At 25.8% G+C, this 15,070-nt stretch overlaps 4 protein-coding genes across 8 annotated transcripts; 2 read left to right on the forward strand and 2 right to left on the reverse strand.

Annotated features, from left to right (window-relative positions):
• Nucleotides 1-1,332: 1,332 nt before the first annotated feature.
• LOC127064067 (WD repeat-containing protein 6) lies at nucleotides 1,333-6,965 on the reverse strand. 2 transcript variants are annotated; one of them, XM_050994588.1, is made up of 13 exons: nucleotides 6,547-6,651; nucleotides 6,280-6,457; nucleotides 6,048-6,221; nucleotides 5,799-5,946; nucleotides 5,432-5,680; nucleotides 4,946-5,357; nucleotides 4,698-4,850; nucleotides 4,217-4,620; nucleotides 3,780-3,968; nucleotides 3,201-3,715; nucleotides 2,670-3,109; nucleotides 2,430-2,592; nucleotides 1,333-2,321 (listed from the first exon to the last, which is right to left on the reverse strand). In XM_050994588.1, exons 1-13 carry the CDS (start codon nucleotides 6,611-6,613, stop codon nucleotides 2,264-2,266), a joined length of 3,150 nt encoding a protein of 1,049 aa, XP_050850545.1. In that variant the 5' UTR covers nucleotides 6,614-6,651; the 3' UTR covers nucleotides 1,333-2,263. The 2 variants fall into 2 exon arrangements, with proteins under 2 accessions (XP_050850545.1, XP_050850546.1); XM_050994589.1 differs by lacking the exons at nucleotides 6,280-6,457; nucleotides 6,547-6,651 and adding an exon at nucleotides 6,761-6,965.
• A 105-nt stretch (nucleotides 6,966-7,070) lies between these two features.
• LOC127064074 (alpha-1,3-mannosyl-glycoprotein 2-beta-N-acetylglucosaminyltransferase) lies at nucleotides 7,071-10,704 on the forward strand. The gene is made up of 11 exons (XM_050994600.1): nucleotides 7,071-7,255; nucleotides 7,474-7,603; nucleotides 7,877-7,985; nucleotides 8,082-8,233; nucleotides 8,399-8,623; nucleotides 8,772-8,910; nucleotides 8,982-9,210; nucleotides 9,424-9,528; nucleotides 9,618-9,708; nucleotides 9,865-10,035; nucleotides 10,130-10,704. The coding sequence occupies exons 2-11, from the start codon at nucleotides 7,499-7,501 to the stop codon at nucleotides 10,241-10,243; spliced, it is 1,440 nt and encodes a 479-aa protein (XP_050850557.1). The 5' UTR covers nucleotides 7,071-7,255; nucleotides 7,474-7,498; the 3' UTR covers nucleotides 10,244-10,704.
• A 337-nt stretch (nucleotides 10,705-11,041) lies between these two features.
• LOC127064082 (NADH dehydrogenase [ubiquinone] 1 alpha subcomplex subunit 8) lies at nucleotides 11,042-12,267 on the reverse strand. 2 transcript variants are annotated; one of them, XM_050994614.1, is made up of 3 exons: nucleotides 11,855-12,267; nucleotides 11,468-11,643; nucleotides 11,042-11,424 (listed from the first exon to the last, which is right to left on the reverse strand). In XM_050994614.1, the coding sequence occupies exons 1-3, from the start codon at nucleotides 11,981-11,983 to the stop codon at nucleotides 11,178-11,180; spliced, it is 552 nt and encodes a 183-aa protein (XP_050850571.1). In that variant the 5' UTR covers nucleotides 11,984-12,267; the 3' UTR covers nucleotides 11,042-11,177. The 2 variants fall into 2 exon arrangements, with proteins under 2 accessions (XP_050850571.1, XP_050850572.1); XM_050994615.1 differs by having other exon boundaries at nucleotides 11,042-11,407; nucleotides 11,855-12,256.
• A 270-nt stretch (nucleotides 12,268-12,537) lies between these two features.
• Nucleotides 12,538-15,050, forward strand: LOC127064080 (zinc finger C4H2 domain-containing protein). 3 transcript variants are annotated; one of them, XM_050994610.1, is made up of 5 exons: nucleotides 12,538-13,065; nucleotides 13,221-13,392; nucleotides 13,489-13,670; nucleotides 13,799-14,023; nucleotides 14,129-15,050. In XM_050994610.1, exons 1-5 carry the CDS (start codon nucleotides 13,007-13,009, stop codon nucleotides 14,256-14,258), a joined length of 768 nt encoding a protein of 255 aa, XP_050850567.1. In that variant the 5' UTR covers nucleotides 12,538-13,006; the 3' UTR covers nucleotides 14,259-15,050. The 3 variants fall into 3 exon arrangements, with proteins under 3 accessions (XP_050850567.1, XP_050850570.1, XP_050850568.1); XM_050994613.1 differs by having other exon boundaries at nucleotides 12,542-13,065; nucleotides 13,814-14,023; XM_050994611.1 differs by having other exon boundaries at nucleotides 12,558-13,065; nucleotides 13,799-14,014.
• Nucleotides 15,051-15,070: the final 20 nt, after the last annotated feature.

Raw genomic sequence — 15,070 nt, forward strand, 5'->3', positions numbered from 1 at the left:
ACGTCACTAGTCAATTAATGAACAATTTCTCGATCTAATAATCGAAAATATAAAATTTTTATAAATACGATATAAAATTATATAAACCATCGAAATACATCACAAATATTCTATAATCACATAATCAGGAGAGAAAAGTAAAATCTATAGAGAAATAATGCGAAAAAAATACGAAAAAAAGAAGACGTAACATACAGTCACCACTTTTATTTTCATTAATATTTCTTTTCCAGTACTATTGTCAGGATTTACGAACAATGCACCATAAAAAACACATTTTTAGGAATCGAGTGATATACTGGAAGATAATGTATCTTAAAGAATAAATATTAATTATTCGTAATTAAGAGAAGAACGACGCGGCTTCTGTCACGACTTGACAACATTGACTTCGGTGGTAAAATGATTCTTATCCTGCACGTACTTAACGCCACCTTGATTAATGTCGTCTGAAATAAACGTAATTTCTCGATCTAATAATCGAAAATATAAAATTTTTATAAATGCGACATCCGAATATAGAAATAATCGGAATGCATCGCACATATCCTATAACCACATATTTAGGATAGAAAAGGGAAATCTGTAGAGGAATAATGCCAAAAAATACGAAAAAAAGAAAAGACACAATATGCAGTCACCACTTTTATTTTCATTAATATTTCTTTTTCAGTACAATTATCACGATTGTCGAATAATGCACCAAAGAAAACACAATTTTAGGATACGAGTGATATACTAGAAGATAATTTATTTCAAAAAGAAATATCAATTACTCGTAATTAAGAGAACAACGCGGATTCTGTCACGAATTAATAACATTGACTTCGGTGGTAAAATGATTCTCATCCTGCATGTAGTTATGTCACCTTAATAATCATTATTTATCGATTTAGTAATCGAAAATATAAAATTTTTATAAATGCGATGTCCGAATATAGAAATCATCGAAATACATTGCTAATATTATACGATTACATAATTAGAATAGAGAAGAAAAATCTGTAGGAAAATAATGCCAAAAAATACGAAAAAAAGAAAAGACACAATATGCAGTCACCACTTTTATTTTCATTAATATTCCTTTTTAATACCGTTTCAGTAACGTTTCAGTAACGTCTTAGTACCGTTTCAGTATCGTTTCAGTACCGTTTTAGTACCGTTTTAGTACCGTTTTAGTACTGTTTCAGTACTGTTTCAGTACAGTTCTTCAGTACAGTTCTTCAGTACAGTTCTTCAGTATCATTTCAAATCTACTTTACTACCGTATAAGAGTATTTTGAGTAACAACATGATAAAATTAAAATATGACTAAGAGCTATTTTCGAAGTGTTCTGTGGAACCTTCGAAAATAAGAATAATCTACTAGTTACCTTCTTGAGCCACAATTTGTGGGGGCCTCGTCTCTTCGGCATATAGCCTCTTCTTTGCTTCGTACCCTAACCAACCACAATTATGGAACGCATTCGACAACTATCGTCAATATAAAACCGTTCCTGATTCTAAAGCATGAAAGAAAACCGATAAATCTAACACAACTCTAAAACCATCCTGAAACAAAAAATAGAGAAGAAACAGGAAGAAAAACGAAAATTAATATATTAATTGCTGAGAATCCTAATCTAAAAATTGATTAACTTATTCTATGTTCTACGCGTTGTGAAGTAAGAAGTTCTGCAAGGGATCTAAAACACTCTTTCGCAATGTAACTCCAAATTGAAAGAGGATGATCCATAGGAAGATGAAAATGAAATAAGTTGATATTGAAGTAAGTTGAAAATGAAGTGACTCAATCTCGTTATAAATTGGTAAGGCACGATCATAATGGTTATCTGTAAAAAGATTGTAAACAAATTTTTATAGAATTTATTGCAATAGAATAACTATGAAATTATTAGTTTCTTTTCTTCTCATTTTCTCTTATTCTCTTATTATTTTTCTGTTCCAGGCTAGATCATTGAGAAACAAATCATTGAGTGGATGATATAACTTTTCCAAATTTTTGAAAAAGCTTTATTTTTATACATCAATTGTTCCCGAAGAAACATATTTTTTGATACATTGTTTTTCAAAGAAAATAAAACAAATTCCAAAAATCGAAAAAACATTGTTATCGCTTAAATCTTCACTTTTAAAATGAGATCTCGTTGATTAAAATTGTTTAAGAATTAGGTCCGTACCGTATAAATAATCTTTATATTTATATTACAAATATATATATATTTAGGTAATATATATTGTAAAATATACATTTTGAATCATTTCATACAGATAAAAATTCAAAGCCATTTCCATATATACATAAAAATATATCATTAGACCTGAAATAATATTATCACATAAAATACTGTATGCAGAGTTTTTCCTTGTATGTGATTAATTTACATTATAACTCTTTCAGAAGTGTTTATAAAAAATATAAATCTTACTTTATATAAGTTGATAATACCATTCCTTGTACATCTGATACAGATGTTAATTCTATGGATAATACTTGGGCTGATATTTTATTATTTGTACAGGAATAAGTATGTATAATAACTTGTTGATCTATACCTACACTGAATATTTTGTTATTGGTTAACTTAACACCTATAAAGAAAATAAAACAATACCAATGTATTATATTTCTATATAATAGAACATTATACTAATTGTATTTTACACACCTGTAATCTGTGCATAATGTACTGATGAAGTTTCGTATTTTGATAGTATTTCTATAGAAATAGTTTTGTCCTCTAAAATAAAAAGTTGAAATAAAACAAGACAGAGAAGATTATCATCACCTCCAGTAACTAGAAGATATTCATCTTCTGTTATATGTTTCAAATCATAACTATTAATTCCTGATTGATGTAACTGCATTGATGCAAAAGGCATTATATCAAATTTTTGTAAACTACAATGACCGGTGCTCACATTTTTAAATGCTTCAGAAAAAATCTCAGTGAAATTAAAATAACGTACAATACCATCAGTTGACATAGTCAATATAATTATTTTTTTTTTTAATTCCAAGACATGCACTTTTAAAATGCAACGAGTAGTACATTTAGTATATAATATAGGATGAATATCTCTTGTAACAATATTATAAATAAATATCCTGAAAAAGAAATATAAATCAATATACAAAATAATCATAAATGTATTATATAAAAAAATAGACTGTTTTTTTGCCTTTATGAATATATTACCTTAAATATCCATCAGCACAGGCTATAAGTAGAAATATATAAGTTGGATTATAAGAAGGATAATAAGTCTTAATATCCATATAACGAGTTTCAGGTTCAATCGCGTAAGATTGCTTTGTTTTTTGCCAATATTTTCTACGGTTCTGATCTTTTCCAAATAGCATATGAGTATTCAGATCAACGCAAGAAACATTTTCATTAAATAATAAATCTTTATCCCATCTTATATCCATTTGCCAACATTTTATTTGAGCTCTTCCACCACATGAGAAAATTAAATATGTGCCGTTCAATTTTGTGCTTTCTAAATTTACAGTAGCTATTGACTTTATACTTGAAATATGTCCATCCATAATGCTTAATGTTTGGAATGTATAGTTTTTTCTTTTTAATTCTGATTTATAAATATATGTAAGACGAAGTTTGCAGTCTTCACCTCCAGATATATAAATCGTATGATCAGTCAGATTCATTATAGGTTGTACATTATAAATTTCTTTAACATGAGAGCCACTCTAAAAGATGCAAAAGTATTATAAATTATGTATACATTTTTTATAATATATTTTTAATCCATACCAATATAGTAGGTGTAGATAAAAACAGAGAATTCAGTTGATGACTGGATAAATAAATTTGCTTATTTCTAATATATGCAAATTTAATATTTTCATGTAATACCATGCAATCCCAAGATCTATGTCCACCTCCACAAGAATTTTTTAAAGCTATTCTTTGGTGATGTAAACTATATATAATAAATTCAACCTATAAAAAGTTTCATTAATTTATTGTATATATTTCTTATATATTTTAATTTATTGTATATATTTTATGTAATGTGAGTCATAAAATAGAGAAATAGAGATTAACTAGATGATATGAGGCAATAGAAGAACAAGTTTATCAAAAAAGATAGAGAAAGAGTAACATTTGGATATATTTGCTATAATTATTGATTACTATTTTATGATTCATCAAAAAGTATATATGTATGTATAATAAAGATTATATACTTCTTTGAATCCAGTTATGAGAATATCATTGCCAATGTCTAATATGTTACTAATCCAATCCATTGGCATTTTTATGCAATACAAAGTACGTAAAAAACTTTTCTTTTCATGACAAATATCATAAAATCTTATTATACCATTACGTCCTCCTGTTATCAATTTATTTTTTATAACAGCACACAATTGAATACCTATTTTTCCATGAACTTTATAAATAGTTTGTATTGGCTTTCCAATATTTCTGTCTAAATTTATTTTGTTTAAAAACTGATTGTGTATTTCAAAAACATGAAGACTTCCAGCTCTATCTCCACATATAAGTAAATTTTCATAAATTATAGCAGCTGTTATCCAACATTCTCGAGTTGGAGGTAATATATATTCACTATGAGTGTATAGTTCATCTGTTTAAAAAAATTGTATTATAAGATAAACTATAAGAGCTTTTATATAAACATGAATATCTACTTAGTATACATACTATCAAGTGTAATTGCAAGTATTTGTAAACAACCATTTTTTCCACAAACTAGCATTGTATCATCTTTTAACCATTGTAAAGAAAATATTTTTGATTCCATTACTTTTGCCTCTAATATCTGATGCAGGTATTTTTTGTTTTCATTGTTTATTTCTACAATAATAAAAATGTAAAAGTATAATTATATATGAATAATAATAAAATTTAATTTATATTATTATTACACAAATATATATACACATACATACCTGTGTATATTGTTATATATCCATCCCTTGATGCAAAACTAATATAACGTCTACATGATGAAATTTGCATTATGCAATAAGTACTATATCTTTCTAAATACAAAGATTCTCTAAGAACAAGTGCATTGTTATAACATGTCAGCATGCCTCCTTCATGAAAAATTAATAATGTTCCGCTGTTTAAATAAGATATATATTTAGGAACATGATCTGTTTTAAATAATGATATTATCTGCAAATTATTGCTTGGAGCACTTATAAATGGCCATATATGTACTGCACCATCAGCACCACCAGTAAATATGGTCTTATTATCTTCTGAAATATCAATACTCCATATTGGTGCTCCATGATGTGCAAATAGTTTATTAAGTAATGTACCATTTAATGACCAAATACATATTAACGAATCCTAAAACATAAAATAATGATATTAATGTTTTTATTTATCATTATATGTGACATCATTTGAAAAAATGCACCTACCTCACCTATAGTAAAAAGAACACCATTTCTAATTATTGCTCTCCAAACTCTAGCAGCATGCCCAAACATTGTTTTTACTAATTTAACTTCAGCTTTTTCCCAATCAATATAATTTTTACAAGCCAAAGACTTATCTATATTGGAATACGAATTATTGTCTATAACTTTCCATAATCTAACCGTTCTATCATCAGATGTAGAACAGATAAAATATGCACTTGGATCATAAATAACAGAAAAAATTACCCCCTGCAATATAAATTTACTAAAGATTATTAAAAAAAATATTGACTATTCTTATAAATATATAAATATTGATATATTTTATACCATAAAATTATATGAAAATTAATATTTATATACTAACTTTGTGTCCAATTAAACGGTGTAGTACTTTCATATTTTTATCATGAGCAGTTCCATAGTTTAATTTCCATATTAATATCTCCTGAAATACAGTTCCACTAAATACTACTAAATCCTGAATTGTTTCACCTGATATAGATCCACCATAGCTGTGCTTAGATTAAGAAAAAAGTTTAATATTGCTTTTTAATACTATTTAATTTTGTAATGCTTTTTTATGATGTTATTTAATATACAACATTAAGGATACAGTATACATTTTTCTTCACACCATATATATTGGTACTTTTTGTTAGAAATATCATATATATATACATTATTATGTGCAAATAAAATGATTAAAAATATCTGTGTATCAATATTCAAACATTTAACAGCTATTATCCAATCATTAAACCAAATTGTATCAAAAGTTTGTTTCAATCTGGAAAGTAGAAATTAGAAGATCTTATATATAAAAAATACAATATATAAATACTTACAATAGTGTATCTTTTGTTTTATCAATATCATAAATACACAAACATTTAGCTCCAAATACAATTAAATAATTATTAGATGCTTTTAGAATACCATGTATATTATTTGAATTAAAATTCAGCTTGTACTCTAATTCATAAATTTCATATTTTTTAAAAATATGTAGAATACATCCTATACCTATAAAATTATATCAAGTAAAATATAAGAACAATTTATAAAAAGCATAAAACAAATTGTTTTAAAAATAATTTTTAATGTTCACTAACCTACAAATATATAATCATCTATAGAATGTATAGCAAGAACATCAGTACATAACAATTTTGAAATCATTTTAATGAGGAAATAATATTATTTCATGGAAGATATCGTGATTTAAAGTTTATGTTTCTATGATTTCTTATTAATTAATCTAATTATAACAAAAAATTAAAAATTGTTTGTTACAAATAAAATCTCGATGTCAGGATAGTTACTAACCACTATTAACTCATTAAATATATTATTTTGTACAATTAATTTGTAATTTTTCAAATGAAAATTGTACTTCACATTATTTTATATAAACATTTTACATACAACATACTAAGAAATATTTAGAAAGATAGATCTAAATTAACACGTATGAACAGATGGAAACTTCAGGCATTTGAAAAATCGAGTACGAAGTCGATATATCAATAGATAAACATCTTGAACTCGAAGTGACAATATCGATTTTAATACAATCGATCGAGAATCGCACTAAATATTTTTTTGTATTGCGTGTAAGATATCGGTACGCGTGACATTACGTTGACAGCCGTGTCCAGTTTATTTTATACGTTGACTCCTGATTTGTCAAAACTATATAAAATAAGAAAATTAAATTTAAAATCTTATCAATGCACTATACTAAATATGATTGCATTTGTTCAATCCAACTAATACATGATTACTTAAGAGATCGTAGAGAAGTCCTTCAGTAAAAGAATGGTAAGTAACCTATAATTGTGTTTAATATATTTTTTATGTTTGTTTTTTAATTATCTTGTTGGTAATTGTTAAATGAAATATATAAAAATATAGAGATAACATATATAGTTGAGTATAAATTGAAGTTATAATAGTGATAATAAAAATAATATTAAACAAATGTTTGTTACTTATTCTTATTACTTTTTAATGTAATGTATGTTAAATACTTGTTACAGTTGAGGTGACATTTCTGGTTCTGCCATGCGGAACAGGTCAGTTGGTATTATTTTTGGATCTCTTGTCCTATGGGGTGTGATTACATATTTTTTATTTCTTGATCAACCATCAGGCAGGGATCAAGAAAAGGTAATTAATTCATTATTTGTTATAATTTAATCATTCATGCATTTTAAAATAATGAGTAATTTTTTAAATATAATATATAGAATTATCATTATATAGAATAATGAATATAGATTTTATCTATGTAATTAATTTGATAAAAAGTATCAATAATAGATTATTTTGGAAGGATTTTAAATCTTTAATTTATTTATAAAAAAAATGACAATAATTAAAAATAAAAATATTTAATATATATATATATATGGAATTAATAATAATATTATTTATCAATAGCAAAATAAACTTTCAAACCAAATTAGCAGATTGGAAGAAAGAGTAAAGCAACAAATTGCAGTGAACCAAGAATTTTTTCAACATATTGAGGAAAATAAATATAGTAAAAGTAAGTATATAAAGAAACATAACTACATTTAAATTAAATTAAATGTTTACTTTCTTCATGTTAAATTTAGATATAATTTCTTTTTTCTTTTTTTAGAATTAATAGAGAAATTGACTATTACTCGTACAACAATAGCCACTCCAAAGAATAATGAACAACATGAAAGCAATATTAAACAACAATTGCTTGAAAAGAATGATTATAAAGAGAAATGGACAGATTTTAAGGATTTTCAACAAACTACAAAGGTCATTGTATAACTTGTTGTAATAAAACTTTATCTTTACATCTCATTGTAATTAATAGTTTTCTTAAATAATATTTGACCTTGTACTTATTTAAGTATATGTCTAACATTAGTATATTCTATTTCATTTCATTTCCTACATTTACTTCATTTAATTCTTTTACAGGCAGAGAGAATAATGAAGTCAAAAAAATCTTTACCAAATGGAGATCCAATAATAGCTGTATTAGTCTTTTCATGCAATCGCATCACTGTTCAGAGATGCTTAGATCAATTAATAAACTTAAGACCTAGTGCAGTGCAATTTCCAATTGTTGTGTCACAAGATTGTGAACATCAGCAAACTGCAGAAGTTATTTCTAAATATGGAGATAAAATACTGCACATTCGGGTACTGTTCTATAATTTTATCATTTTTAATTACAATTTTCTTTATTTACAATTTTTTCTTTTTACAGTTCTATAATTTTTATCAGTCTTGTGCAAAAATATTTTATTATTATGGAGATATTATATAGTTGCCATATGATTTATTTCAGCAACCTGACCAATCAGACATAGACATTCCACCTAAAGAAAAAAAGTTCAAAGGATACTTTAAAATTGCACGTCATTATGGATGGGCATTAAATCAAGTATTTTTTGAGCTTGGATATGAAACAGCAATTGTAGTTGAAGGTAGCTAGTCAATATTTCTATGCATAAAGAAAAAATATGTGGTGTTTTCATTTTTATGAACATATGTTTAGACGATTTGGACATAGCTCCTGATTTTTTTGAGTACTTTTTGGGTACTTATCCTCTACTAGTGTCTGATCATTCCTTGTGGTGTGTTTCGGCATGGAACGATAATGGTAAATCTGGTCTGGTGGATGAGCATGCACCACACTTACTATATAGGACAGATTTTTTTCCTGGTTTAGGCTGGATGTTGACACGCCAGTTATGGCAAGAGCTTGCACCTAAATGGCCCAAATCGTAAGCAAAATGTATTTATTGGTAGTGGTTATTATTGATAAACTTTTTCTTTCAAATTGTTTGGTTTCTATACAAATAGAAAATAACAGTTTTTTTCTGAATATATAATGTACAAATAAAAAATTAGAAAAAGTATTCAATTAGATTAGATGTATCTTCATAAATATAAATTCCAGAACTATTTTTATAAAGTACATTTTATTTATATTATAGGTACTGGGATGACTGGATAAGACAACCAGAACAGCGAAAAAATAGAGCCTGTATTCGACCAGAAATATCAAGGACAAGAACTTTTGGAAAAATTGGAGTTAGCAAGTATGTTTAGTAGTTATTATTCTATAATGTTATATGTATTAATATGTCCAAATGTTTTAATTTTATTGTTTTTTTTTTCCTTTATATAGTGGATTATTCTTTGAAAAACATTTGAAATTTATCAAGCTGAACGAAAAATCTGTGCCTTTTACCAAGATGAATTTAACCTACTTGCTAAAAGTAAGAAATAATTTATTATAAAAAGACTTTTATGTCCTTTAGATAAATAATGTATATGTTTCTCTTATTTTTTCTTTTTTTAATTTATTTTGTATGTAAAAACATAAGTTTTAAAATTATTTTTTTTAAATTTGATAAAATTCTTGTATTTTTCAGGATAATTATGATGTATCTTTTATGAATGAAGTATACCATTCTACAGTAATTACTTACTCTGAATTAAAAAGTGGACATATAATTATACCAGGTCCTGTTAGAATACTATATTATACACGTTTGTCATATAAAAATACTGCAAAAATGCTTGGTTTAATGGATGATTTTAAGGTAATAAAAGCTATATGATGAATTATTACCAAATTATATTAAAATTTAATTACGAATTACTGATTAAAATTTGAAATTATTATCAATATTTCAGAGTGGTGTACCAAGAACAGGATATCGAGGTGTTGTTACATTCTTTTACAATGGTAGAAGAGTTCATTTGGCACCAGCTACAAATTGGAGTGGATATGATATTACATGGAGCTAACACATAATGTATCATTATGATTTGTAGATTCTGCAAATATCATAAGGATCTATCATCTCCTTGTCATTGATAGACTGAATGAACATATGAGTCACAAGGGATTAAGTCTATAATACCAAATACTTATTAAATAAACAGCAAGAGCAGAGCTTCCAATGTGTGCACATCGTTTCTCTTATGAAGTCTGAAACTGTTACTTTCATGATGCTTTATGATGAACTAGTTGAATTTAGAGAGAAATGCTGAGTGCCTCAAACGTCATACCCACCGTTTATATGTACATATATAAATTAATTGACTATAACTATATGTACACTGTAAATACAAATGTATTGTATCTTAAATATCAATTCCGTGCGTACTTCTTTTATCGGCAACAAGTTTTATGCATTTTGCCGTGTGTACAGGTCAACAGAATTTTTTTCATTTACAATAAAGTACAGGTGGTGTTCCCTTTAATATATATCTCTTATGACAATTGCTTATATTATTTTTTTAATATAATAAATAATAAATAATAAATAATTTTTAGAAGATCAAAAGATAAGATACTGAGAAGTAATACTGTTTAAGTAATATTATTTAAGTTGACTAAAATTGTTATTATTGATATTAATCTATCAAGAATTTTTTAACTTTCTTTTCATAATGTAAAGTATAATATGTAAAATAATTCTTGTTAATTATTACCTTTATTTTTATAGTTGAAATTTACTTTTCCACATATTATTTGAAGAATCAGCTTTTTTTTTAATATACTGAAGTTCATTTGTTTCATATACTGAATGAATTTTACACTTTTCGTGAATGAAATTTATTTGTCCGTTAAAATTTTTACATATTAATACAACATATAGACAACAATTAAATGTTATTATAATGTTGTCATATAATGTTAAATAAGTTTTACACAACTTCTAATATGCTAACTTTATTAAATAAGCAATTTAGGAAAAGAGATATCGGCTACCATATTTGCCAGGAACTTCAGGTTTTCCCTTTGGCAATGGTGGCAGTGCATCTGGGAATTCAGGAACTTCTTCTTTAGGCCGTGGCCTTGAAGAGTCATGTATTTTGGCTTCACAAAAGTATCCGAAAGCAGGTCGTTCAATATTGAGTTTATCCAACACACACTTATCCACAACTGCTTGAGTTTTTCGACATCTATGATACAATATTTACTTTGAATTATGCTTTATATTTATAATTTAGAAATGATCTTACTTGCTGAGTTCCATGGTTCCTGATGATCTTTCTATACAACGCACATACTGTTCGAAATCTTCTCTGCAATGTTTTTTTAGTTGCTTAAAAAAATCTAAAGCACAAGCTGTTAAAGCTTTTCCTTCATTTATACAACGTCGTGCATCTTTTTCTTCTTCCCTACATAACATAAATTCCTATAACAAGAATAATTGTTGATAAGAATGATGTTTTAAAATATTTTTCAAATTTTAATACATAAAAATTTTATGTTTATTTTTGATATTTTTTGGTATGTTCACTTTTTTAAAGGCAAATATATTTGGAGAGGTTATTTAATAAACAGTACGCATGTTACATAACTTCTAACATATTTTAAGTATATGTAAATAATAAAAAATCACTTACATTACTTTGCCACTCACACTTCTTTCCTACATAAAAAGAAGCAGCTTGTAATACAGGATAAGTAACATTTATTTCTTGAACAGTTAACTCAGAATCATCAGGAAGCTTGACCTTTTCAGTTACAACCATTTTTTACAAATAATTTTCTTTCGTTATCAAGGATTCTGTTTTAATAGTACTCTATGTATATATGGTTTCCAACCAACTATCATCAAGTACTGAGAAGCAACTATATACTTCACAACTTCTGAAATTTAATGTCACTTTGGAATTTTAACATATAATACACGAAACAATTTTACTACTATATATGTCAGAGTCGATTCTTTATGAACCAAAAATATTAATTGAAAGGGTTGAAAGTACATAGAATTAAGTACATTTAATATACTTTCTGTAAATGCAATCGTTAGTAATAAAATAATTTATATAAATAATTACAGTATAAAAAGATAGATAAATAAATATATATGTATATATATATATATATATATATATATATATATATATATATATAACATAATATTACAAATATGGACAAAATTTTAACACCTCATCATTTTGATAATGAAGAACAAAATATAAAAAATGTTAAGAGCTATGCAAGAAAATGTTTATTAAATTATTCAATATATTAGATCGATAATATTTAGTTTTTCATTTATATTCAAATTAACTATACTTGCATTTATATAGAATTTTTTTATTATTTTAGAATCTTCATACAGTTACGATAAAGGAACAACCAATCCTTTCGTTCAATATTTAGAAATACATATACTTGATTGGTCCTTCTTTTTTTGAATAATTTGAGCATAATAAGCGTTATTTTGTACTACAGTGCCATCTGAACGTTTAAATCACTAGTAAACTGTAATAAGCTATAAACAACATGAAACCGATCTTTGCTTGAGAGAATTCTTTTTAATTTGTATATTGTTCTATGTATATGCTGTAATAATTATGTTAGATTGCATTTAACATATAGTTTTTACATGAATGAATATAATTTATTATACTATAAAAGTACTATTGTGTGTTTTGAATCAGTCTTTTATAATCTGCTCTTATACATATTATTTGTGACAAGGAGGCATTAGTGTAAATCCGTGAACGCCCATAATAAATAAAGATTCCTGGTTCAATTGTACAATGTCAGCTACTGAGACTACAGTTATTTTTGCAAAATTGGAGGCTCTAAAAGAAATCAGGTTTGAACTTTTACATATTTATATTTTTCATATTTTTTAGTCATATAACAATCAAACAAAGAAATAAATAAGAGTATTAATACTAATAAAAAGTTTTTATTAATTTCTTTATTATTTGTGATTTATATAAAGATAATTATTATCAATACTTTTAGAGCTAAAACTGTACAATTAGAAAAACTGAAACAAAGAATATTGCAAGAGGTAGAACAAACTGAACAAGAAGAAAAATGTTTATTAGAATATAAACAAGAAATGGATTTACTTATGCAAGAAAAAATGGCACATGTTGAAGAATTACGTCAAATACATGCAGATATCAATGTGGTAAAAACAATTATTATAAAAATTTTTAATATCTAAAAAAAAATAAATATAGGATATAAATCATTAAATATAATTGCATATATTATATTATTACAGATGGAATCTGTAATACATCAAGCAGAAAAAGCAAGGAATAGATCACGGGAAACTGCCAAACTTATACATAATAGTAATTATCAACCATTAAAACATGATATTGATAGAATGCGTAGAGAAGTATTAGGTTTGGAAAGATTACCTGAATTGTATGAAACAGAATCAGATCTTATTTCTCCTGAGTAAGTAGTTTTATTATTTATGAAAGATAAGAATCATAATTGATATATGTTCATATATAGAATTAATTAATCTCAAAATAGTTAGGTTAAAAAATTAATTTAGGTAAATTTATTTTTTTATCGCGTAGACGGTTTATTTGCAGTTACTTTGAAAGACCAATGCAAAAAGCAGAATGGAGAGTAGAAGTTCGTGGAGAAGACTTATTACCTCCTCATAGTTTACATCATCCTGGACATCCAGGTGGTTCAGCTTCTTTTCTTGCTCCTCAACCTCTTCAAGGACCTAGTAAGCCAGAGCCTAGACCATTGCCCCCTGCTCCTGGTCCACCTGCTCCAACATTCAGGTACCACTGGTATATCTCCAATTTAATCTATAATATATTTTTATATTTACATATACGTATAGTTAAGTAAATTTCCATTAAAATATAAATGTATTTTTTATAATTTTATTTTAGGCAACAGCCACCACCAATGAAATCATGCCTTTCATGCCATCAACAAATCCATAGAAATGCACCAATTTGTCCTCTTTGTAAAGCTAAGTCTCGATCACGTAATCCCAAAAAACCAAAGAAGAAAGATTAATTATAGTTGTAAATTTTATTTATAAGATGCATGTGTGCTTTGATTTTTTACTTTATAAATATGGATTAGACATTAGAAATCTGAGATTTATTATCGTATCTTATCGTAAAATTTGATTTTATCGAAAAAAGAAGCCATTTATATCAAAATGTTTTACGATTTTTTATCGATACTTTTATGTCTAGTTTATTATATTGTAAAGAAATAATATTTTTTAAATTATATAATAATTTAAATTATATAATTAGTCGATTAAAAAATTAAAAAATTAAGTTTAAATTAAATGTATATTGATTTATAAATTTTTTAAATTTGAAAGAAGTCTTCAAATGTAATAAAATGTGACAAAAATATACTTTTTGCAATTGATACGTTGCATTCGTACAAATATTATTGCACATAATAAAAAAATAGGATTTATGCTTTCTTCTTTTTTAACTATTTTTTATTTAAGGCTATTTATCACGCCTAATTTCATAATGGTTTAACAATAAGTGTAGGCATAATTCTTGACCGATTTTAATGAATAATGTCTCATTTAAAAAATGAAAATTTAAGTGAGGATGTGACTTCTAGAATTTTTGAAAAAATTTTATTTTCTTAAAAAAAAATCATGTCAATAAATTTTTTCGTATTTCTTCGAGAATAGTTTATACATAAAAATAAAACCATCTCAAAAAATCAAAAGGGTGCCACTAGTAATTTTACAACGTTCGTTCACGCAATCTGTTCAATAAATAAACAATTCTCTCTTATTAAGAAACATAGCTTTATAATAATTTAAATGATTATCCTACTGCAATTATCTTAGC

The sequence above is a fragment of the Vespula vulgaris genome, chromosome 5 (assembly GCF_905475345.1).
Source record: "Vespula vulgaris chromosome 5, iyVesVulg1.1, whole genome shotgun sequence".
Classification (NCBI taxonomy): Eukaryota; Metazoa; Arthropoda; class Insecta; order Hymenoptera; family Vespidae; genus Vespula; species Vespula vulgaris.